The sequence below is a fragment of the Lygodium microphyllum genome, chromosome 16, assembly GCF_053477565.2.
Source record: "Lygodium microphyllum isolate KBCC chromosome 16, Lygodium_microphyllum_v1.1.10, whole genome shotgun sequence".
In the NCBI taxonomy this organism is placed as follows: Eukaryota; Viridiplantae; Streptophyta; class Polypodiopsida; order Schizaeales; family Lygodiaceae; genus Lygodium; species Lygodium microphyllum.
The window spans coordinates 110,992,458-111,017,654 of record NC_141150.1 but is presented as its reverse complement, the minus strand read 5'-3'; the positions used below and the strand labels follow the sequence as shown (position 1 = coordinate 111,017,654).

At 37.9% G+C, this 25,197-nt stretch overlaps 1 protein-coding gene across 1 annotated transcript in view; it reads right to left on the bottom strand.

Moving 5' to 3' along the window:
• Window positions 1–3,401, bottom strand: part of LOC148023242 (uncharacterized) — an 85,778-nt gene extending 82,377 nt beyond the window's left edge. Inside the window, exons 1-10 of the mRNA XM_087695334.1 lie at window positions 3,114–3,401; window positions 2,488–2,703; window positions 2,203–2,379; window positions 2,024–2,101; window positions 1,907–1,940; window positions 1,389–1,699; window positions 1,015–1,107; window positions 695–841; window positions 501–584; window positions 58–399 (exon numbers count right to left, since the gene is read on the bottom strand). Of these exons, the coding sequence (XP_087551460.1) occupies window positions 58–399; window positions 501–584; window positions 695–841; window positions 1,015–1,107; window positions 1,389–1,699; window positions 1,907–1,940; window positions 2,024–2,101; window positions 2,203–2,379; window positions 2,488–2,589 (1,368 nt within the window). The 5' untranslated portion in view covers window positions 2,590–2,703; window positions 3,114–3,401. The remainder of the gene's footprint in view (window positions 1–57; window positions 400–500; window positions 585–694; window positions 842–1,014; window positions 1,108–1,388; window positions 1,700–1,906; window positions 1,941–2,023; window positions 2,102–2,202; window positions 2,380–2,487; window positions 2,704–3,113) is intronic.
• Window positions 3,402–25,197: the final 21,796 nt, after the last annotated feature.

The following is a 25,197-nucleotide window of genomic DNA, read 5'->3' as shown; positions in this document are numbered from 1 at the left end:
ACTGCAGCAGTGCAGCACGAAGTTTCGCAATCCGAATAACTTTACAAGGTATCGTACCTTAATCAGAGCAGTTATTTCGGCCCAAATAAGGGCAGGAGACTGCTTGCGAGACTTCCTCTCATCAATTTTGGGCCAGTAATATCTCTCAAAGAGATCATAAGTTACTTCGCGTCCTCGAAGCCACGTCGGAATGTCGTCGGAACCATCGGTATTATCCAAGTCGTCATCGTCCAAATCTTCTTCATGCAAAACAGTTCCAGCCAACATCTGCAGCAGCTTTCTAAAGGTGATGAAAAGGGGGAAGTCTTCATCCTTCAATTTTCTCAAATCGTTCGGTATCTCCCGAAACATGTCGTCTTCTTCTTTTACGTCTTCAAGCTCGTCTTTTGAAGCATGAGCCTGTAAGACATGACAGAAAATCCACTTGACATTATACGTCACAGGCATTCACGTATCAAATTAATCAATATCATGCCACTAATACACGTGCGTAACCACACATGCGACGTCAATCTAGATTCCCGTGCGGATTTAATCAAGTCCATAATTGTCTGAGGATCAGCATAGCATAGCTCCAAGGAAGCCTGCAGCAGTAGAGTAAATTGCAAGTTGATCGTAACGTCTCACAGTCTCAGCCTTGGGAAACGGAATGAACTGAAATTTGAGAGAATATTCAATAAGGGGCAATGCATACCTTAAGCCTCTCAAAATATTTTTGAACCCTATTGCAAAGAATGGGACTCATTGTCAAGAATAGTTGATGTACACCGTTATGATGTTGGGCGGGCGCTCTGGGAAACACTGGACTTGGCAGTCCAAGAAGTCTTCTCGCGTAGTTTCTCTGTTCAAGGGATACATGATCTCACTCGTGCAGAGTCAGGACAGTGCAAGCTGGCTCTAATTTGATTCCTAGAGCTATCGAATTGTCATTTTGGGTCGCATTAACAAATTTATAGGAATCGAATACGCCTTTGTTAGATGTGCGTGAACGAGGAAAGCTTATAATTTGATTACCTTGTACGAAAGCCATAAACGGAAGATAAGACAAGTAGTCTTTCCAGTGCCACTCCGTCCGAGTAGAACGATACTCCGATGTTCATCAATAATCTGGTCAGAATTAGATGATTTAGTTCATGGCTGTTTCTGAGAAGACTCATTGACGTCTCAAATTGTTTATCTTGTGTGTGCACGATTCGATTGAAAAGGTATAACATCACACGGCATGATCACTATCAAAGTTTGGGCGTTATGGCATGCATGCTTGCCTGTCATTCTTAATCAAGGTTTTGGTTTTCCAAGTCCACTATTAAGACAACTAATTTGCAGGCCGCAGAACAGGAACTAATTGTTAGCAGCACGCACACTTCAACACATTGCGATCAAGTCACCTCATATTCTTCCTTCGAGAGCTGAAAAGGATGCTCAGCCGGTACTCCAAGTCGTAGGCATCGTAGCACAGTTTGAGACAGGGGAATGAATTTTATAGTAACAACAACGTCTACGAAGCTGAAGCCACTGTCGGTTTCAGAAAAGCTATGCGAATGGGGCTTCGATATATTGGCATAAACGTCTATGTCCGGACATATCCTTGGGCGAATGCATTTGACCTTGAAAATCTCCGGTTGACAACAGAGTGTGGCACGTTCTACTGTATACATAGCATGGGTTGCATCAATCCCCTCAAGCAATTTGTTCAAACCTGAAAATGTTGTAGACACCACTGTCAATTTATAACAGCGTTACAGCCCAACTCTGTTCACAAGCTGCTATTTTGCGCGTCTGCCATCTTGTGCTCAGCCGTTCGAACCAGTTCATGATGTTCCAAACCGTAAAAAACTCGTTAATATAAACTCATAAATAATTCGGGCGCTTATCTGAAGTGCAGTCTTAGATCATAAGAACTTACCATCCGATCCCGTATCCTCCAGAATACCCCATACCTGGGTCACAAAAGAATCAGAGCTGTAACTCAAGCCGGCGCCTGTTTTTCCTCGAGGCTCGAAGCAATGACTGAACCACTCACCTTAATGACCTGAGAGTATGACTTCACCCCGTGGACATACAGCGCATCTATTTGCCAAAGTATATTGATAGTGCCTTCCTGCAATAAAGACTTCTTCAAAATATTGCAATTACCGGAGAAACGAATTAAGAAGTGGCATATTAAACCAGACCTTCGAAAATACGGAAAACTTCACATACATTGACAACACATGGTGTGTTATATATGGGTATAGCTGCCGACGATGATGCCTTCAAAAGCTCTGTTGCAGTCTCAGAGAAACACCCTTGTTGCAGGCTTCTTAACTTTTTCATCACTGTGCTTTGCATATGCTGATTTTGAAGTAGCTTCTGGATAACTGTCTCAGCGAGGAGGATCTAACGTACACGTAGAAGATCGTAAATACGTGGGCACTAACGGAAGGATAAGCTCTCACAGCCTGCAGATTAATTAGTAGCATGCAAGAGGAGAGCCTTATAGCTTACCATCCATGGATTCATGGTGGCATCATCGAGGCTGGTTGAAAGGGAAATGATAGTGTTGGTATTGCCTAGTGTACCATCTTCGTTCGCAGCATTTTCTTCCATAGTAGCAACGACTGGAGACCTCGAAAAACTGATTACAATGTAGTTCTATCAACACTCTGTTTATTATTATCAGGGAAGATGGGTTTTTAATGATCTGGCGCGCTCCCTAGTCACCTGCGGACGCCAAAGTCCGATTTAGCCTCATCAAATGCTAGCCATGGTGATCAAAGATTGAGCTCTTGTAGTATGAATCCACGAGCAGCTGATATGCATTGAAGCAGCTGCGCTGATCAAGAGCTATCGCTCAGCCGATAAAATGAACTGGCTGAGCGTGCTTTTATCTAATTGAGGCAACGGTGAGGAACAACGAGAAGATGAAAAAGGAATCCAAAAGGGGAAGGGCAAGGGAAATCCAGATTCCAAAAGGATCGAGTTTAAGCTCCAAGTAAGTAACTTGGAGGTGACGTCAAATTTACAGTTCAAGCAGGTAACGGCCCCTCTGAGGTGTTGAAGGCCGGGAAAATTAAAACGAGAGTATGAGAATAAGCCGACACCTTGATGGAGGATCAAACACAAGCAAATACCTTGCATGTGAGGCTATCTGATCCGAAATGCAGTCTTAGTAGAAAATGGCCGCGGTGAAACGTCGATCAAAGAGGAAATCCAAGAACGGGAGGACGTCGTTCGTCTAGTGTAAGCAAACACCTTGCAAGTCGAAGTTGAAGTAGACGAAGTTGAAAACGGCCGCAGTGATAGGTCGATCGACAAGGAGGCCGCAGTCAAAGAACGGGAGGATATTCAACCAGTGTGAGCAAATACCTTGCAAGGCGAAGTTGAACTGATCGGCCGTTTCGATCTGCAACGTCGAAGGAGAGGATATGACCGAGAACACCTCACAGGTCACGAACAGTTGAAGGTGATAAATAATGGCTGGTCCTTGCTACGTCCTCTGAAACGAAGAAACGTTCGGAGCACGCAGGATGAAATGCATCAGGCGGACACCATCGGCCAGCTTCCGATCAAGCACCTGCAGAGAAATGAAGGCAGGCGAATATGCTAAAGCTGCTGCAGTCCCAAGAGATAACAAAAGAAGGCGCGCGCGCGCAGAAGAAAGGGCAAAAAAAGATTTTGACATCATGAGAAGATTCGGGCGTCAAAGCAACGCCTGCTTTGCTTGCTTGCATGCGGGGAGGAGAGTAAGGGCTGTTCGAGAGCGTCACGAATCATAATTAGTGATGCTTATCATATCATCATATCATTATCTTTATCTAATTAAAATTAAAATACTCTATAAAGCCTCAACTAATGCTCTGCCACGTGGAATCGGAGATGGAGATGGTCCAAGGCTCAAAGGTAGGCAATTGAGTACTTCGACGGCCCCTGAAAAAAGGCTAAAAATATGAGACATATCTAGTTTTTTTAAATGTCAAGGTTGTAATCAAAACTCATGTGCACTTTTTGAGCCCCCATTAGAGATTAGTGGAGCCCTTGACGACGTTGCTTGAACACAATATCAATAGGCTGACACTAAGGATGGAATGTGTGCATGCATATTGTTTGTAAATTGGGTTTTGCATACCAAGCAAAAGAATGGAGGTGCATATGCTACACCCCTCTACTCGTTAAACATCATCATGCACCTCTCCTCTCGTCCCTTTGCATTGATGCTTATCATCATCAATGGCAACAACTCAATGATGCAAAAAGCTTGAGGGCTTTCTCCATAGCATTGCCTCCATTCACCTCAACAAGCCATCACATGTATGCATGTAGTGTTAGGTTGATAACTATCAAATATGCATATACAATCAAGCACATGATCACGAATGGGTGTATGTACCAAAATCCGGTTCACATGCTCTCTTTGTTTTGAGAGTTTGAGCTTTCATCTACAGTTAAGGAATTTGTTTATGTGAAATAATAGAACATAGCAAATGGAAGTCCATACACTAGATCAAAACATTGTTCCATATCACAATTACATTTATGGATGATCACCATTATTCTAATTGCAAGCTATTGTAATCTTCTAGATGCCAGGAGCCCCTTTTACTCCACACAATCTGCTTATTCTTGGTGGTAGACTTGGAATTGATTTTTTATTCCCATGCGGGATATTGATGTTGTACTCAAAGAACTAGAATGTGTCATTTGCCTCAAAACAAAGAAGGTGCGATGGGAGGAGAAGAAGAGAGTCAATCTCAGTTATGTTCTTATTTTCCCTTTGTGTGTCTATATGTACCAAGTTATCCATATAGTAGTAATTTGTTTTTTCCCTTTGTTACTAATTAGGTTTTTCTTCTCCTTCTCTTTACTTTGTGTCTCTCTATTTGCCTTCAAACTAATCATGTATAAGAGGCATATGTGGCATTGGACTGCTCTAGCATGTTGGTAAGCAAAGATTGTGGCTTTAAGGATGAATGTTTGTGTGTAGAAATTATTATTTACGTGGTTAGAATGATTAACCATGGTAGCAATAATATTTTGGACTTAGATTAGAAATAAAATGAGAAACATGCACCAAGGTAAGAAAAATATTGTTGAATGTACTCAGATGTATGATGATAGAAGAGTACAAATGATCAATGCATATGATAATAGAAAAGTGCAAATGCTCAGTGATATGTTACTTATCATCTTTCATATGTGCTGATATGTGCAATAGAGAATTGATATGCTACTATGAATCTACTTTTTTCTTGAGATAAATCACTCTAGATCTTCTTCATCAGAAGCAACGCTAGGCAGTTACTTGTTATCTTCTATGTATACATGGATTGACATGATTGCAAGAAGGTTGAGTGCTTTCAATCTACACTAGAGTATCTTGGCCTCTTAGATCGATGTTATTTGTCCCATGAGCTATTTGGTTGGGATAACTAGGCTACAATATTAGAGTTGAGAAATACAAACGTAATTGTTATACATGCAATGGTATATATAGGGATAAACAAAACTAAGACTTAACTTGAGTACATTCAACTTGTCCTTTGTTCAAGCTATATATTATAAGCTTTTCTTAAGAATTGTAGGCATTGATTTGGCACATGCAACAGTACTTTTTATTGCCATTGAAGCTTCTTGCTCTTAATGTGAGCTTATTTGACCTCTTGGACTGGTATCTCCTTGCTCTTCATGTTAGGGAATTGATGTATGTCATAGTTTGAGGGTTCTTGTCTATTTATATGCATGGAAAAGTTAATGAATTAACATGGAATGAAGCTCCATTAATATGAAATGTTATTAAACCTATGTATATGATTTTTCCCTATGTGTGCTCTAGGCCAATAAATAATTCAAGCTTCTCATTGTTTGGGTGCTATTGAAAGTGGAGTCCAATCGACAAGCTAGATCTAGAGGTGAGTTATAAGAGAGTCAAATGAAGATTGTGTCAAGATTCATATGTAATTTCTTGAAAGGTTTTGATTTACTATCATAGTGCATATGTGTCTAGCTCCATGGATACTTAAGTATTAGACTTCATGAAGAGTGCATACACATTGTTCTAATGTGACGTGCATTTTTCAAGCTTTGTGGCAATTTGAGTTTCCTTTTATAAAGCTTGCTAAAAAGTTGAAGATGCATCAAGCAAAGAGGGTGGCATTAGAATGTGTACAACAAGCAGGTGCAGCTAAAAGTTGGGATTAAGAAGTTAGATGACATGCAACAAAATAGTGGTGAGTCATTATTCTCACTCAAGGATGGTTCCTTTCCAACTTCCTTGAGACCTTGAATCTCAAATTTCAAGCATTGCTAGCTATCACTATTAACACTACAAAATAGGACTGGTCTCATAGCATGCATGTAAACACAAGTAGGGAAATTTATGGTGGCCTTCATATGATTTAATAGATTGTAGGTAGGCAAATTAGATATGTGCTACAATAACAAGGCCATGCAATAGTTAATAAACTTGCATTAGCAATATGGGATGAAATTATTGTTTTTGCTGATATGATTGAGTTCACACAACCAATATGCAAAACAATGCTAGCTAGGGGAAAATTCACCCTCTTATAGCACATATTTGGGATGGATAGCTTTATCATACTAATGAAGGATAACAAATATAAGGGCCTAGTTGGAATGTACGATGTAGTTACATTAGTGTTCCTTTTTTGCCTCATTGCATGCAATTGTGTTGCCCTCCTCAATTGAGATGCTTCAGCAGGAATGTATAGGGCTAGCAAGCATCCAATGTCCACCATTATTTCCTCCCAAAGAGTGCTCTCATGTATTTTATGAGTTGTGTCTCCCATTGCTTGTTGTTCTCCCTTTCTTGCTTTTCATATTCTTGTTGCCTTCTCCCAACCTCAACATCAACCATCTTTGCTTGCTTGTTTTGTTGTCACTCAATTTGTCTTTCCCTGTTGGCCACTCCAATTCCAACTTCTTGGCATTCTTTGTCCTCATAGACTCGATGTATTGGTCTAAAGTGAGTATAAGTGAATGAGACTAGTCTACAAAGGCCTCCACATTAACCCAATTGATAGTGATGTCCTCCCTTAGCACTCATAAAATTTCACTAAGATTGGGATTTGCAGTTGTGCTAGGATTTTGCATTATGATGTTGATGAAATAAAATTTTTGGTTCATGACTGGTTGTAGCCATGGTTGAAATCAAATCAACAACAACTCCTTCCAATTCCTCAAGCACGCAAGTGTTGGGCACTTGACTATAGTCAAACAGATCTTGGATTGTTGTATTCTCCCCCACACTTGGTGCCTCTAATTTTACAACCATCTCATGTACATCCATATTGTTAAATTGCATATTCTCATATTGCAATATGTCACAATTTAAGGGCCATATTTCAGTAGCATGAAATTCAACTTTTATGTTGGATTTGGTGCATGCCATTGCTTGTGCCCTTGAGGTAACACCAACAAGTTCTCCCTTTGATACTTGGCTAAAGTTCATTCAAAGTTACCATAGATTCCTCTCCTTTGTAAAATAGGACTTGAAGGGTTTAAATTTTGAAACATCCAAACATTGGAGCTTGTGAGAGGTGTGAGCTAGAAGGGTGACAATATCTATGCCAACATCATTTAATTTTGCATGACTTCTAGCCTTGTGTGGTTGCCGTGTCCGTCCAGGATGAGGAAATGTGTGATGAAGGAGAGGGCGAGGTTGGGATGGCAGGTTTTCTAACCATGCCTTGTCGCCCAAGATTTGGTTTGCATATGCATGGTAGCCCCTTCTTCACATGCATATCTAAGAGCATTTACACAAACAAAGGATAGTCAACCCCTCCCTGCTATCAAGCATCATCACATATACATTTTTGCACCCTTTCCTAGCCAATACATTACTTCCTTGGACTTCTTTCAGATCTGTATTCCAAATATGTTCATGATGATTATACATTATGGCCAAGTTATCATGGAAGGTTTTCACAATTTCCAACCATAAATAAATTGCTCGTGACCTATCAAGACTCTCTCTTACACATAAGTTGTGAGCTCTTGATGTCACCGATGAAGTCCATCCCACCAACTTTTCCCCAGGATCCCATTAGTGAAAAGGGTTGTTGTTGTTGCGGGATTGAATGAACTTTGTTGCCTTTATGTCTAAGTAATTTAGAGATACCCCATGGCCAATAATTTGCATACTAAAGTCCCAAATCAAGAACAGCCCTTTCTTCTTCAACAACTAGCATGGTAGGTAGGCCCTTCCTCCTTTTCTTTGTTCTACCATCAATCCACTTTTCTAATGATGTTTTACTCATTCCATAGTGCCTACTACATTCTCTAATTGACATACCTTCCCCATGAGTTGCAAGTGCCTTCATCATATCTTATTTAGTCCATTTTGGCTCGTATCCCTTCCTAAAATTACATTTGCATCCATACTTGGTTATATGAGACAAAGGTTTGGGTAGAGGCAAAGAAGGCCCCTCATTTGATTGGGCAAGTTGAGGCAAAGAAGATGCTTCATTTGATTTGTTCAAGCTGAGGCAAAGATGGTCCTTCATTGGAACGAGTAGGCTGCAGACCATGGTTAGTGGTGGGTTTAGCAAGATATAGTTCAAATGAGTTGTTTTGGTCCAAGGAACAATTGTACAATTTTGAGGCATGCTTACAACCTTCCTCTATCACCTCCATAAGTCTGTCCTCTTACTTAGCATGGAAGAAGAAGGATTAGATTAAAAATCTATTGACAAACAAAATTGGAATGTGTTGAATGCCCATTCTTCATGGAAAACAATCAAAGGGAAGTGGTCGAAAACTATAACAATCATGTAAAAACACAATTTTAGAAGTCGAAGCAATGTTATACTAAGAAAACATTTGTAATGTGCATCATGTAGCCAACACCTCAATTAACCCAAAATGCATAATTGATACATCAAACTTTTTTCTTCAGTTGTTATTTCAATGGTAATTTCTTGGGAACTTCAACTCCTTCAACTTTGGGCAAATTGGGGAGCCTAGCTTTGAGTGGTGGAAGAGCAACTTGCAACTCAAGAAGTGATGCTAGATTGGGGATTGAATAGCATGTTTGAGTTGCTTCTTAACAATGTAAAAAGTAGGAGACAATACGTGGATTTCTCCATACCTGACAAAGCCAACGCCCTTGTTTTTTCAATAGTAAATTTGTGCATAAAATATGGGAGACAAATGGATGCCTAGCAACAAGACATGCTTTGCACTCACAATTAGTAGACATGGCAAGAAAGGATTGATTAGAAAACACACTTTGTAGGTAGTATAAGGACTTAAAAGAGGAGAAAAGGTGTTAGTTTCTTTCCAATAGATGTATGAATATTTGTAGTAATAGGAAGCAAATGATAGATAATATACACACAATAGACTATTTGCAACACACAAGGAGGAAATGATGCTGGGGGTTGGATAACCTAAAGAAGTAATTTATGATGTATGGATACTACAACATATAGACCAATACTCACATTTAAAACAACAAAATTATTCATGGTAAAATTTTCCCCTGTCATCGCTATTCGTGTCGCTATTAGCAATGTGATAGATCCATCGCTATTAGTGTCACTATATGCATCATTATTAACATCGCTAATGATAATTAGTGAAGCTAATAGCGATGGTTATAGAGTAACTTTTCGACACAAATAACGAAGGTTACAGAGGGGGTGAAAAAATTAGGTGGCAATGCATGCAGCCCTACCACCCTTCTAGCTATATACACTTAATATTCTTGCATAATTCATTTATCAATGTAAACATGGGAATAAAGGGCCACCATGCCCACACCCATAGTGTGTGTGAATGTACCCTTCCGAGGTTGTACCATATTCATATACCTATGTGAAAAAATATAAGTGGTACTATCATTGTACGCACATATTGTGTCTGCTTCTTTCTCACTCAACCTGCATCTCCATTGATGTTGACAACTCCATCGAAGCTTCATGGATCCATGCACTTTGAAATGGTATTAGAGTTGGACTAGGATATTTTTTTTTCCCTAGCTTTGTGGGTGCTTTTGTAGGATTTCTCGAGCTTGTGATGAGCTTAGGACAATGAGTTTTCAACTTAGTCCACAAAGTCAGTTCCACCTCAATTTGCACATGAAGACTTGTAGGGCTTGGTCTAGGCTTATCCTAGCCTTCTTGTAGCCTTGATTGAGGCTTACAAAGCATTATTTGTTGCTACTGCCCAAACCCTATGAACAACAAGTGAAAATTCATGCCAATTGTCTAGTTTTTTTTCTCTAATAGTTCAATCCTTTCCCGCTTCTACTACAGCTCAATGGTGTCTTATTGTTCTTGGTTACACCCTGGTAAGTGGCAATGAGCCCTAGCATCGACTATTGACCCTTGAAATTGAGATTGACCACCATATCTTCAGTTCTGGATTATGAAAAACAATCTCAAGAGGCTGTGTAAAACTGGGCAACCCCTTGTCTTGATGGCTCATACTCCTTGGTTATACTCATTTGATATTCAAATGGCTATGATTGGTGCTGGATACTTTGCGGATGCTGTGCTCATGCTATGAGATGTCTTTGGGCTGGATACACTTGATAGAGGTTTATGCTATTCTCAATGCCTAATTCTGACATTTTTTGATATTGTACACTACGAACAATGAGTACCATTTGCAAATAGTCTATGCTTAGAGCCATCATATGCTGATCTCTCTATTTTCCCTTCTTCCCTTTATTTTTCTCTCTCGCTCTTCCTCCCTCCTCTCTCTATCTCTTTTTTCCTTTCCTCTCTCTATTTTTCTCTTCATCTTTTTCTCTCTCTCCCTCTTCCTCCCTCTCCGTTTTCTCTCTCCCTCTCTTTACTTCGCTCTCCCTCCCTCTCTCCATCTCTTTATTTCTCTCTCTCCCTGTCTTTGTTACTCTCTTCCTCTCCCTCTTTACCTCTCCCTCCCTCCCTCCCTCCCTCTATGCATCTCTTTATTAATAAAAAGAAAGAGAGAAGCGAAGAAAAGAGAGAAGAAAGAATGCGCTAACCTCAAAGCTTAAAGAAGAATCCTTTTGTGCTTCTCTCCTCTTCTCCTCCTCCTTCATGGGTTCCTTCTTCTCCTTTGCAGTTATATCCTCTCTCTTTGTGGATGGTGGTGGCAATGGCAGAGGCGGTGGCATCTCTCTCTCTCTCTCTCTCTCTCTCTCTCTCTCTCTCTCTCTCTAAAGATTTTAGTTTGCACAATCATAGGAAAGCTGTAAGATAATAAATTAATGTAAAGTATCCCTTGCTTTGCTGACCAAGTACTCCTTCCATGCTGCACAAAATTTTAGATTAGATTCTGGGTAGAAGAGTCACGCGCAAAGAGCAAATATACTGTCTACCATATCTTGTAGCATCTCAATATAATAGGGTGGTAGTAGCAAGGCCCTCATGTGCAATCGTATCATTGCCATTAGGTCAATACTTGCATTAACGTCAAAGAATATTGGAGGGAGCCTCTCTTCATTGCCTTGTTCATGTACGATAATATTATCACCTGTTTTGGCAGTCCCCTCGAGCTGGTAAGTGAGCACAACACCCTAATATTTCATGAATTGGGTCCTCAAGTGTGGGACAACATTTTAAGTTTACTTGGAACTCAACCCATCTCCCAATTCCTCTACATGAGCACATTGCACTACATAGATAGGTAGTCACCCCTTTAGGGAGAGCACAATAACAAGTACACACATGCTTGAAGAAGCCAGAATTGTTAACTCAAGGACTCATTAGACCTAGTAGTTCTCCATTTTGTGCACATGTTTTATTAATTAAAAAGAAAAACAACACTTATAGGATGTGAATTGATTATCATGCCCTAAATAAAATCACTGTCAAAAATAGATATCCCATTCCTAGGGTAGACGATCTTATGGACAAACTACAAGGGGATGCAATATTTAGTAAAATAGATCTTAAATATAGATACCATCAAGTACGACTGGACACATCTGACATTTTCAAAACTACATTTAGAACTCAATTTGGACATTATGAATTCCTAGTTATGCCTTTTGGATTAACTAATGCACTAGCTACATCCAGTCATATGATGAATCACATCTTTTTGAAGCATTAGTATTGTGTCATTGTTTTCTTTGATGACATATTGGTTTTCAGTTAGAATGAGAATGAGCATTATGAACATTTATCTTTGGTTTTCAAATTACTGAAAGAGAATCAATTATATGCTAATCTTGAAAAGAGTGAATTTTTCCAAACACAAATTGAATACTTAGGACATATTGTTTCATTTGAAGGTATTAAAGTTGATCCTAAAAAGATAGAAGCAATTTTGAATTGGGTGATACCTAAAAATGTGCATGAATTATGTTCTTTCTTAAGTCTTGCCAGCTTTTACAGTTTGTGAGAAAATTTTCATTGCTTGCATTACCTTTGACAAAATTATTAAAGAAAGATATTGTGTATCATTGGTCCAAAAATCAGTAAAATTACTTTGATTTACTGAAACATGCTTTAACTCATGCTCCTGTATTGCAACTTCCTGACTTTACTAGACCATTTTTCCTAGTAGCCGTTGACGCTAGTGGATCTAGAATAGGAGATGCCCTTATGCAAGATTCCCATCCCATAGCTTACTCCAACTGCAAGCTTAAACCCTCTGAACTCAAGTATTCTACTTATGATAAGGAATTGCTAGTTGTAGTACAAGCTTTACGTCAATGGAAACACTATTTAATGGGATCTAAATTCATGATCAAAACCGACCAACAAAGTATTAAACATCTCCTTGGTTAGCCACAAATATCTAGCACACACATTAAATGGGATGGTTTTAGTCAAAGTTTTCATCCACTTATCCAATATCGACCCGGAAAAGAAAATGTTGTTGCTAATGCCTTAAGTAGAAGACCAACTATTCCTAATATCTCTATGATATCTTTTGATTCTCTTATCCCTATGAAAGATACCTATGACCAAGACCCTAGTTTTCAAGCTGCTTGGAATAAATTAATTACCAATAATTGGATTCCAATTGATTCATTGTCTTATGCTGATGGATTTATGTTTTATGAGAAAAGGTTATGTATAACTGTTCCATTTAGATCCTTTATGTTGCACGAAATTCATTGTCCCCCATATCAAGGCCATAGAGGTATTATTTCTACTTTATGTACTCTGATTGAAGATTTTTATTGGCCACAAATGGAATTCGACATTTCAAACTTTGTATCTGAGTGTTTAATTTGTCAAAGAGTTAAGCAACACCATGATAAGCAGTATGGTTTGATAATGCCTTTACCAATCCTTGAAAGACCATGGGAGCATATTTCAATGGATTTTATTACTGGTCTGCCTAACACTCAAGCTAATCACAATATGATATGGACTATTGTAGATCGATTTAGCAAACATGCATATTTCATTTCATGCAAGAAAACATTAACTACATCTCAAGTTGCTTAATTCTTTTTTAAATTTGTTTTCACTAACCATGGTTTACCAAAAGTTATAATTTCTGATCGAGATTCTAGATTCTACAATAATTTTTGGACTACTTTGTTTGCTAACTTAGGAACAAATATTGATTTTTCATCTGCATTTCATCTTGAAACAAATGGGCAAATAGAAGCTACAAACAGTACAATCGTAGATCTTTTACGTGTATACACAATGTTAAAACCACAAACCTGGGATACACACTTGCATTTACTTCAGTTTGCAAACAATAACATACCCCATATAGCTACACGAAAAGCACCTTTTGAAATCATTTATGGATATAGATTGCCTACACTCTTACTTCATTGTCAAACAAAGTTAAAGCTACTGATGATATTGCCCACATGCATGCTACTATTTTTTATGATGTTAAAGATATGATTGCGAAAGTCCATCAATCATATACTAAACAAGCAAATAAGAAAAGAAAAGCTATGAATTTTACAGTTGATGATTATGTCTGGTTACGAATTGAAAAGCGAAGATTACAAAGTGTTGAGAAACACCCTGTTGTAAAGTTAGCTCCTAGATTTTATGGACCTTTCAAAATCATTCACAAAATCAATGATAATGCATTTAAACTAGAACTACCCCAACATTGGAAAATCCACAATACTTTTCATATTAGTTTGTTACGATCTTTCAAAGGCGAATTACCTGTCCATCCTATTTATGAAAATATTCCTTTGTTAGAAGAATAAACTAAAATCCCTGAACCTGAGACTATTCTAGATACCGACTTTATGACCACTAAAACCAGCCGTAGATATTCGATATTTGGTGAAATTTAAAAATCATCCTGTTGAAGAGGCCCAATGGATGTACGCTCATGACCTAAGTGCTTAGCTCTCACTGCTCGCTCCACATTGAGCTAATAGCAATTGAGAACAATTGCTATCCCACCCTGGGGGTATGATGCCAGGAGGCATATTCCACGGTGGATTCCGTTAGGTTTTGCGGTGGATTCTGTAAAATCATATTTATTGCCGGGGCTCGTACACAAGGTGGATTCCTTGTGCGAAAAGTCGATGGGAACGCCTATCCTTTTCGGACGTCTCGTTAATTTAATGTGCAAGTGGGTGATTCCATAGCGAGTGATTCCGCAAAATACATATTTAAATTAATGGACGTTTATGAGTTTAGAGTGCGCACTCGTAATAAATTAAGGTTATGACTGAGTTTTAACCTATTTATTTTGTAGCTAAAGACTGCTAGGTATTCACTTTTGTCGGTTTAATTTTATTATTTTCTAACAATTATGAATGCTTTAGTTGATGTGTAGAGCTAGTAGTGGTGGCACTAGGAAGCACTAGGCGATAGCATGTATTCAAGTTATTTAGAAAAAATTATCATTTTTTATGGGCACACATCTTAGGCGTGGCGCTAATATTTATTTTGACGTACTTATTTATTAAAGCGCTTGACATATATTTATTATTTTGTATATGCATGGACGCACGATTTAAATATTCGTTATTAGATATTGTATTTGGACATAGCCCGACTCTTTGGGCGCCCAACCTCTTTATTCTTTATTTGGATAAAAGCAAACACAAAAGCTAAAGTGTGCTAATTGTAAATTTAGGTTATTTTTTAGCTTGAAAATGAATAATATATTAAATACATGCTTTGTGGAGTGCTCACACAAGTCATGGGGGGAGATTGTACCCAATTGGTCTTCTTGCTTCATGTCGTGTAAATTTTCTCTCTTGTTTTTGAGCAAAAAGTAGAGTTCTTTGTTCTTGGGGACCTTCCGGTGCTCGCTACGTATATATACAACATCCAATTTACGCACCAAGCAATTAGGCCTCATTGAGTTCATCATTATGGTACAATGTAGAATCCTTAGAAGGGTTGATTACTTGGATTTTGAGAGGTTCAAGATAATGGCCTCATTGCACATGTCAACATGTAGATTGTGTGAAGGACTTGAAACTATCTCGTGGAATTACTTGGCACATCTTTTCAAATTGTAAGTCACCCCTTTCATGTTCTTAGTTTTTCATTTATTGTTGTCAAGAATCGCATGGTGTGGGGGAAACATACACCATATACATAAGAGGAAGCTCACTCAAGAATACAAGAAGAGAGATGGAGGCCAAAATATTTTCTTGCTAGTTTCTTTTTTCTTCTTCCACACACGATACAATGTACACAAAGTATAGATAAGTTACAACATAAAGGAAAGTGGCCCACTAAGTCAAACAGTGCATAACTGACTATACTAATCAATTGGCGTTATATCTATGCCAGTTGTAGGTAGGTGTAATAACCTAAATATAATAAGTGATAAGTCAGTGGTCGTGTGAGGATCATAATGACCACTAACATACTAAGTGTAGACATGTGGATCCATCTAGCCAAGCGGTCCATCATCAATGTTCACATGTGTTGAGCTTGCCATCTGAACACTCCCCCTCAAGCTCATTCTATCTCTGCAGCTCTAAGTAGGCTTTGAAACTTTCGAAGCTTCTCTACACCCGAAGCCTTTGTGAAAATGTCAGCTTTCTAATCTTGTGTGCTAACATATAGCAAGTCAATCTCTCCTACAAGTACCTTTTCTCTCACAAAGTGATAGTGCACCTCAATGTGTTTTGTCCCAGCATAGAACACTGGGTCCCTGGCTAGCTATATGCTACTCATGTTGTCACAGTGAATTCAACCATACCACCTCACATGCTTCCATAGAAGCATCTCTATACTTAGCCTCCTTTGTTCTCAATAAAGCAACCGTATATTGCTTTTTGCTGCTCCATGTAACTACTACACTACCAAGGGAAAACGTAAATCCACTGGTGGAGCTTCTATCTAATATGCTACTAGCCCAATCTACATATGTGTATCCAAACACCTATATATCCTTACTTGCCTCATAAAAAATCCCATAATGTAAAGTGGACTTCACATACCTCAATATGCATCTAATTATATCCAAATGAGGCTTTCTATCCATCTGCATAAACTAATTGACAAGGCCAACAACATAGCTCAAGTCTGGCCTTGTGATAGTCATGTAAATCAGACTCCCTACTATCCTCCTAAACATAGTAGGGTCTTCTATCTCATCCCCAATATCAGCACTCAACTTCGCATTTTGCTCCAATGGTACTGAAAGAATCTTACATGCCATCATACTATACTTGGATAATATATCCAAGCTATACTTCATTTGGGATAGTCATATACCATTATCACATTTGATCGCCTCAATAGCAAGAAAGTATATAAGTTCACCCAAATCCTTCATCTCAAACTTCTTCTTCAAGAAGTCTTTAACTTCAATAATTCTATTGTCAATGTCACTTATAATAGTCAAGTCATCCACATAGATGAATATGATGACCAAATCTATATCTTCCTTTCTCACATGAAGTGAGTGATCAACATCAGAAATATAAAAGCCAATATTGACAAGATACTCTCCAATCTTGTCAGACCATGCTCTAGGTACTTACTTCATCCTATAGAGCACCTTCTCTAACCTACACATATATGTGGGATGCTCTCAATCCTCATAACTTGCTTGTTACTCCATATACACCTCTTCTTGCAATTCACCATGTAAGAAGACATTCTTAACATCCATTTGTTGCAAACTCCAACCTTTAGCTACTGCCAAGGCAATCACGCATCTAACAATTGCCATCCTAGCAACTGGAGTGAACGTCTCTTCATAATCTATGCCATATGTTTGAGTATAGCTTTTGCAACCAACCTAGCCTTATACATGCTAGCCAAACCATTTGCATTATGCTTAATTTTGTAAATCCACTTACAGCCAATAGATTTATTGCCCTTAGGCAAGGGTACCAAATCCCAAGTCTTATTGGCTTCTAATGTAGCCATCTCTTTATCCATTGTTGCATCCCAATGAGCATGACCAACAGCATCGTCAAAACAAGTGGGCTCAATATCCTCAGCTACCTTCACCATATAAGCATAATGGTGAGTTGCATAACCTTCAAAACCAAATCTTTTAACAAGGTACTTGACCTTGCTAGTCCTACATACCACTAGATCACTCATCAGTGAAGCCTTTACATTACTATGTCTTCTCTATATACCTGGTGTCCGGATTAAAGGAATACCAAGCTCATCATCCAAACTCTTTGAACTACTAGAATCTCCATCAAATCCCAAATAGCAAGTAGATGCATCATTACCATCTAACACTTTCTTCTTTTTTTTGTATTTACCTACAATACTTGTAGATCCACTCGAAGATATGGGGTTACTCCTTTGTCTCCCAAACCAAGGGCTAACTATAGATGTAGTATGAGATGATGTTTTTGGTCCACTAAAGCTCCGTAATTCTTGCTTTTCTTTCTGCACATAGCTATCATGATCATTATCGTCATCTAATGCATTGCCAGTAGATGCATACCAACTAGTCATCTCGTAAAAAATAATATTCCTACTCACTCTGAGCTCACCTATGACAAGGTTATAACAATAATACCCTTTCTGCTTTAAAGAGTATTCAATAAAAATACATTTTTCAACCTTTGAATCAAGTTTCTTTCGTAGCTCATTTGACACATGAACATATGCAATACAACCAAATACTTTCAAGTGTGATACATTAAGCTTCTTGCCTGTAAAGCATTCTTCGGGGGTAATCCCATGAACTGGAGCTATGGGAGTTGTGCTCATAATATAGAGAACAGTATGAATAGCTTTAGACAAAAAAAAAATTGGCATATTCTTTTTAGCTATCAATCCTCATGTAACTTTTGCAATATGTCTATTTTTCTTTCTACAACCCCATTTTGTTGTGGGGTATACTTGCAAGTAAACTATCTCTTTATCCCATAAGACCTCAAGAAGCCACTAAACTCATTAGAGAGATACTCTCCCCCTCCATCTAATATCAAGCACTTAACTTTCAAGCATGTTTCTATTTCAACAACTACCTTGAAAGATTTGAAGTACTCAAATATATTACCCTTTTTCTTCATGAAATATACCCATAGTTTCCTTAAACAATCATCAATAAATGTGACAGAGTATTTGTTGCCATCAAGAGGTATATTCTGTGTAGGCCCCCAAATATCTGTATACACAACATCAAGTATATTTTTGCTCACATCTCTGTCATGCAAAAAGGATTGTATTGTCTACTTACCAAATTGACATACTTCACACATTTTATGAAATTTTACAACTCTAAAAATAGGCAGCCCTATAACCAATCCTTTAGAGTGCATTAATTTTAGCCTTTGCACATTTTCAAGTCGAATACGTTTATGCAATATTTCAATGTCTGTAAACCACTTATTTTCCTTTAGCATACATAGCAGCATTCATTGTAGGAATTCCAACATCTAAAGTGAATATGCGGCCAACTCTACTTTCTTTTGCAACCAACATGCACATATCATTAAAGTCTTCTACAAAACATCATTTTGCATTAAATTGAACCTATAACCCTTGCTCTACCATTTGGCCAATAAACACTAAATTCTTTGTGATTGATAGCACATGTAATACATATGTGATAGAATCTTTGTCTGCTGGCCATCGTGCAAAGACAAGGGAACCTTTTCAATTTGTGAATTTGGGCGGCATGAATCATCACCCATCTACACATAACCTGGATTTTGCAAGTCTTACATCTCTCCAAACCATTCAATATGACTAGTCATATGATTAGATGCACCTAAATCAACATATCATACATCATTATGTGTTCATTTTTTTGTAACAACATTTATCATATGTTACATAGCAAACAAACACTCATTTTTGTCTTCATTCTATCGTGAAGACGATGCATAGTTTCCTTGCAGCAATTTTCCAGTGTGTGGATATCATCTTAGCATGACAATGGGGCTACAATATTGTTTTGGTACAATAATGGCAAACAATAATAGAATTCTCAAAATCTTTATTTTTCCATCCACCTCTTCCTCTAGAGCTCCCCCTGCCTCTAAAGTTTCCACAGCCTCTTGAAACCTGCATTTCACCAAATTGTTGATTTAACAACCTATTTTACTAGTTATCACTAGCATGTCCCATATCACAACCTCTCAAAGATGATCTACCATGTTGCCTTCATGAACTTGAGTAAAATGCTTGGACCTATTCACCATTTCTTTCAAACGAGTCACCCTGCATATTGATCTCTTCGGTAATCATGAGAGAGACTAACTCGCTAAAATCTAGAAATGGCTTCCGATATATATAGAAGTGACAAATGATTTTTAAGCTTTCTCATTATTAAGGCCACACAAAGTAGATGAAACCAAATCATCATTATCAAGCATTGCATTAATCGCTGCTAAAGCATCTGTAATGGTCGTCACCTTCAAAACATACTCATTGATAGAAAATTTTCCTTGCTTCAAGGTATTCAACTCTTACTTGAGTTGAATATTTCGTGCCTTTGTATTTTACTGAAAACATATTCTCAAAAATTGTTTAAGCTGCATATGAAGTTTCTGCATTCCCGATATACTCCAACATAGTGTTATCAATGATTGCAAATAGACAATACATCACCCTTTTGTCTTTTGCATTCCATTCTTTCCATGCCTTTAATTCATATGGAATCTCAAGGATACTTAGCTCAGTCTCATTTTCTTCACCTAAAACGAACACATAAAGGCCCTTTCCAATGAGGAAATTCGTCACACGAAACTTCCATGAAGGTTAGTTATTCTTGACCAACTTCTCAATGATGGGATTTCCACTATTCTCTGCCATTATCACAAAAATGATACAAAATAGCAAGCAAGTCTTCTGCAACCTTTCATAATAAGTGCATAACAATACACCAACAAGCAACCTTTTTATTGTTTGCTCAATAGTACATGTAATATGCAACCTATTTGCTGATAAAACTTATGTTTGCTTTTTCTTGGCAAACACCTCAAAAATTACAAATTCAAAATCTACAAGCTATGCATCCACTTTCGATCAATACAATCGAAATCACAGTATACCCTGCAAGTGCTATGTGCAAACTTGTGGCTCTAAACAATGCATAATTGACTATACTAATTGACTAGTGTCATATCTATGCCAGCTATAGGTAGGTGTAACAACCTAAATATAATAAGTGATAAGCGAGTGGCAATGTGAGGATCATAATGACCACCCATGTGCTAAGTGTAGGTCTGTGGGCCCATCTAGTCAGGTGGTCCATCATCAATGTCCGCACATGTTGAGCTTGCCATCTCAATAATTGTTGAGGTTTTTATTCTTTTCTCTTATTAGGCATTTTCACTTTAAACTATCTCATGGAACTACTTGGCACATCTTCTCATATTGTAAATCACTTCTTTCATGTTCTTAATTTTCCCTTTATTGTTGAGGCTTTAATTATTTTCTCTTATTAGATATTTTCCCTTTGAATTTTTTTAAGAATCCACCTTTGAGAAGCTTAATTGGGATATACAAGGTACCACATATGGATATAGCTAGGATAATGATTATTGAAAAATCATCATAATATCTTCTAGATTTCAAGATTTTATTATGTGAATATATGTATATAGTGTTCACACAAGTTAATTTGTGTGGATCTCTTCAATTACTTCCTTTTCCATCTCTTAATTCTATGGAATGGCCCATTCTAGACAAGTGGTTATTTCAAACATTAAAGTTAAAGATTATACACGATATTCATAGTTCTTTTAAATTTTGGAAAAGCTTTAAGATATGCAAACCTTTCATGGTTTGTGCTAATTCATGTCTTGCTTACATCTTCACAAAACCACTAATTCACGTCATTGTCCCTCTATGTTTATTTATAAGGATATAAATGAAGACTTCTTCATTTTGAAGAAGGATGGGATGAGGTGGGTGTAGTTTTTTTGTGCAAAGTGGTGGTGTCTTAGTTCACATTATTTTATAAGGACTGGAGAACTAAATACTTTCTTCAAGTTTTGGAGAAATTATTTGGATTGCATAAGGATGTGCTACTTTCAATGCTTCCCCGAGCTTATGATATTCTATTGGATATCATCCCTTCCTTGATACTTGTAAACTACTTGGTAGAATATGTTATTAGTGCCTTGGTATAGGCACTTGATAGCACAAATCATATTGTTTTTTCATTTTTCTCGTGAGTTTTAGGTCACCTATGCTATGAGGGATGCCATGGGAGAGTAGAAATGCCATATCATCAAGTGCCCCCCCACCCCCAAGCACACTCAATAAGGAAAATTCTAGTGAAAAAACATACAAAGACTGCAATTGATGAGATTGAAGAGGTAGTTACATTATTTATTTATGATTTTTTATTTTATTCTTTGAAGATTAAATAAGTTATTTTTTCTTGATGTATGCCATCTTAGATATTGTTGAGTTTGCTACTTAGCAATGTTGAGGTAAAGGAGCCTGTGACTACACCGCTTGTGTATTGCTACACTAACAATACTTGCACACTTGTATATTGTAGGTGGTGGGCACCCATCATTGTAACTTCATTCTTTATTCTTTCAGTTACATTTGAATAGGTCAAACATTGTGATTGTTGGAGTTTCCACATCGTGTGTCTCTTGCTTCTTCCACCATAACTCTTACTTCTACTCGTGGGCTTCCACTCGAGATTTCCTCCCTTGAGATTTAGATTGAGAAGCTCTTCCCTCCAGTTTTACTTCATCCCATACTTGAAATGCTTCAACTCAAGATTTATGGCAACCATGGCTCCTTCCATTTGAGGTAAGCATTGACCTTCATTGCTTCAAGGCTTGTTTGTGCCTACTCCAGGACCTTCCCTAAGTTTCCTAGGCTTTGTCTAAGGCTCCATTAAGGCCAGCAGGTAGTACAACAGTAAGTATAACAGGAGTAGTGTGATTTACACCTATTGTTGCTACCCCACTCTCCTAGTTAGTCTGCCTCCTCCCTGAGCTCTTGAGCACCCTTGGCAATCTTACCAATCATTGTGGCAACTCCTCCGGAATTGGTATTGTCATCTTAAGCACCATTTGAGCTCCATACTCTCTACTATTTGCCATATACAGTAGCAGACCTACTGTGATACAAGTTTGGGAGGGTTTACTTTAGTGCTTGGAGCTTGTATATATGCCATTGGATTTGAGCTTGCATTTGCTTAGTTTTAGTAGAGATTCCACTATTATGATACAGTGGACAACAAGCTTTTATCAGGGAGAACTAAATGCCTATTGCTCTTGGATGTCATTTGGGTGCTTCATATCAATGCATTGATGCATAGCATTGGTCTACTCACTTAAATATGATATTGAAAGCTTTTGAGATTCGATATCGAGCTTAGTAACATTTATCTTGGCTGTCACTACATACCTTTAACACTTCAATGGCTTATGCAATTATAAGTTTGAAGAATATATTGGGCTTTATGTTATGGCTTATGTTTCATGTATCTTGGATGCTCAGATGTCCAAAACTTAATGTATTGAGCTCACATTGCTCATCTGGCATCTACTTTTGTTCAACTAGGAACCTCTTTCACGACACTTTGGATGTTGGATAGTGCTTTGGATTTACACAATTAAGCTTGAGCTCATTCCATTAAGACCATGGGACAATTCCTTCCTCTACATGCTCTCTTGATATGTATTGAATGCAATTACCCTATTGTGGACTGATTTGATCACTTACTTTGAAGTTGGCACTTATGTCTGTAAATGTGTTGTTGTTGATATCTATATGCTTTTGGATTATGTATCGAGCTTTGGTCAATGGGTTATGCATTTGGCAGCTTGCTTCTTTTACCCCAAGATCTATTATGTGCATGATGTCTATGCCTACTGCATGCATGATTATTGACACACTGCGGTTGTGACAGCCTTTAGTCCCAGTTGTCCCTAGTATTATTCTTTCTTGGTTGCTCATAGTTGGTTATTGGCATATTGCTACAATTTATTACAATAGCATGTCATTTCAATTTTATGCATTCTATCTTAGGGCAAACACTTGGATTTGCTAGTTATTTGATTACAGTTTTGGAGAGCTCACCATTTGACCAGTTCCTTTTTCTTAGCCCTTCATTTGGGTGTGATTTTGGGGTTGTTTTGCTCTCATTTATGGTAGCCTATTTGTCTTGGATTGTGCTTTCATTTATCATATTATGGCTAGTGGGTTGAATGATAGTGTTATCTTCAACATGGACAAGTTGGATGGCACCAACTATAGCTATTGAAAAGCCCAAACACATTGATGCAGAGGATTTGACTAAACTGGATGATTTAGGTAAATGCATGATCATTTTGTCACTCTCTAAGCATGGTTTCTATAATGTTTTCTCTGATGGGCAAACCACATGGGAGTTATGGGAAAAGATTCATAATGTCTATGAAAAGTAGAGTCATGTCTCTTAGATGTATTGGCTGGAGCAACTCGTGGACCTTTATATAAAGGAGGGGCCTTCCATTCTACCCACTTGAATGAGTTTCGTTCGATTTTCAGCCACTTGTCTTCAGAGGGGATTGAATTCAAAGATAATCTTCCTCCCTTATTCCTATTGGTTGCATTACATGAGTCCTAGGATACATTCCATACTGCTAGGTGTGCAAATATGCCTATCAATGGGCTACAATTGCAAGATTGTAGAGGGTGCACCTTTGAATGAAGAGGTCAACAGAAATAATGTTGATGCTTCCCGCACCTCTCATGCTTTGACGGTCAAAGGAAATAATGGTAGGAACAGTAATGATCACCATGGGAGAGACTCTCGGTCACATGGATAGTCTTACAGTAAGTCTTGTGACTATATGTTTGAATCAACTTGTCATTATTGTGGAAAACATGTCATATTCGACCACCATGCTATAAAATGCATGATAACAAGTACAAGGAAAAGGGAAATGGTGAAGTGTAGGGAAAAAATGATCATAGCATTATCCCTAGCAAGTCTAACATCAAGATTGAAGAGATTAATGTCATGCATGGTGATTTTGATGATTATTTTATACTAGTAGTTTCTTCTCTTGGTGTTTTGCAGTTAACTGATCCCTCTTCCATCTATGCTTATTGTTAGCTAATTGATTCAAGGGCTTCATTTCATGTCCACACTCATTGAAAGTGGTTCTCCTCCTATCACAATATGATAGGATCTGTTCAATTGGGTAATGACTTAACATTGGATATTATTGGTATTGGAGCCATCCAACTGTAGTTTACTTTAGGCAATATGTTCACTTTGCATGATGTATGCCATGTTTCAGCTTTGACTAAAAGCCTGCTTTTGGTTGGATACTTGGATGATACAGGTTATGTTGTCTGTTTTGGTGATTCCCATGGAGGATTGCCTATGGGAATCTTGTCCTTGCACTGCAAAGTCTGGCACTCTTTATCCCTTGTATCTGGGTCTATCACCCATGTTTTGGTAGTGGCTACTATAGTACCACATATATCGTTATGGCATCATCTCCTTGGGCACATGTCATTAAAGAGAATGAAAATGCCTACACATTTGCAATATCTTTCACTCCTTGAATATAAGTGTTTTGAATCTTGTGATAATTGTCTTTATGGTAGGCAAATATGTAATTCACATAAGAAGTCTGATATTACACATACGGATGAGCCTCTGGCTCTTGTTCACTCTGATGTTTGTGGACTTATGCCTTGCAAGTCATTAGATGGCATGAAGTATTTCATTACTTTCATTGATGATTACGCACATAAGGTCTGGGCATATCCCATAAAGTAGAAATCAAAAGTTTTGGCTACATTTCAGCGTTGGCTTGCTTTTCTTGAGAACCAAACTTGGTATAGGATGAAATGCCTATGATCTAACAATGGGAATAAGTATGTATCTAAAGCCTTTGAGTAGTTT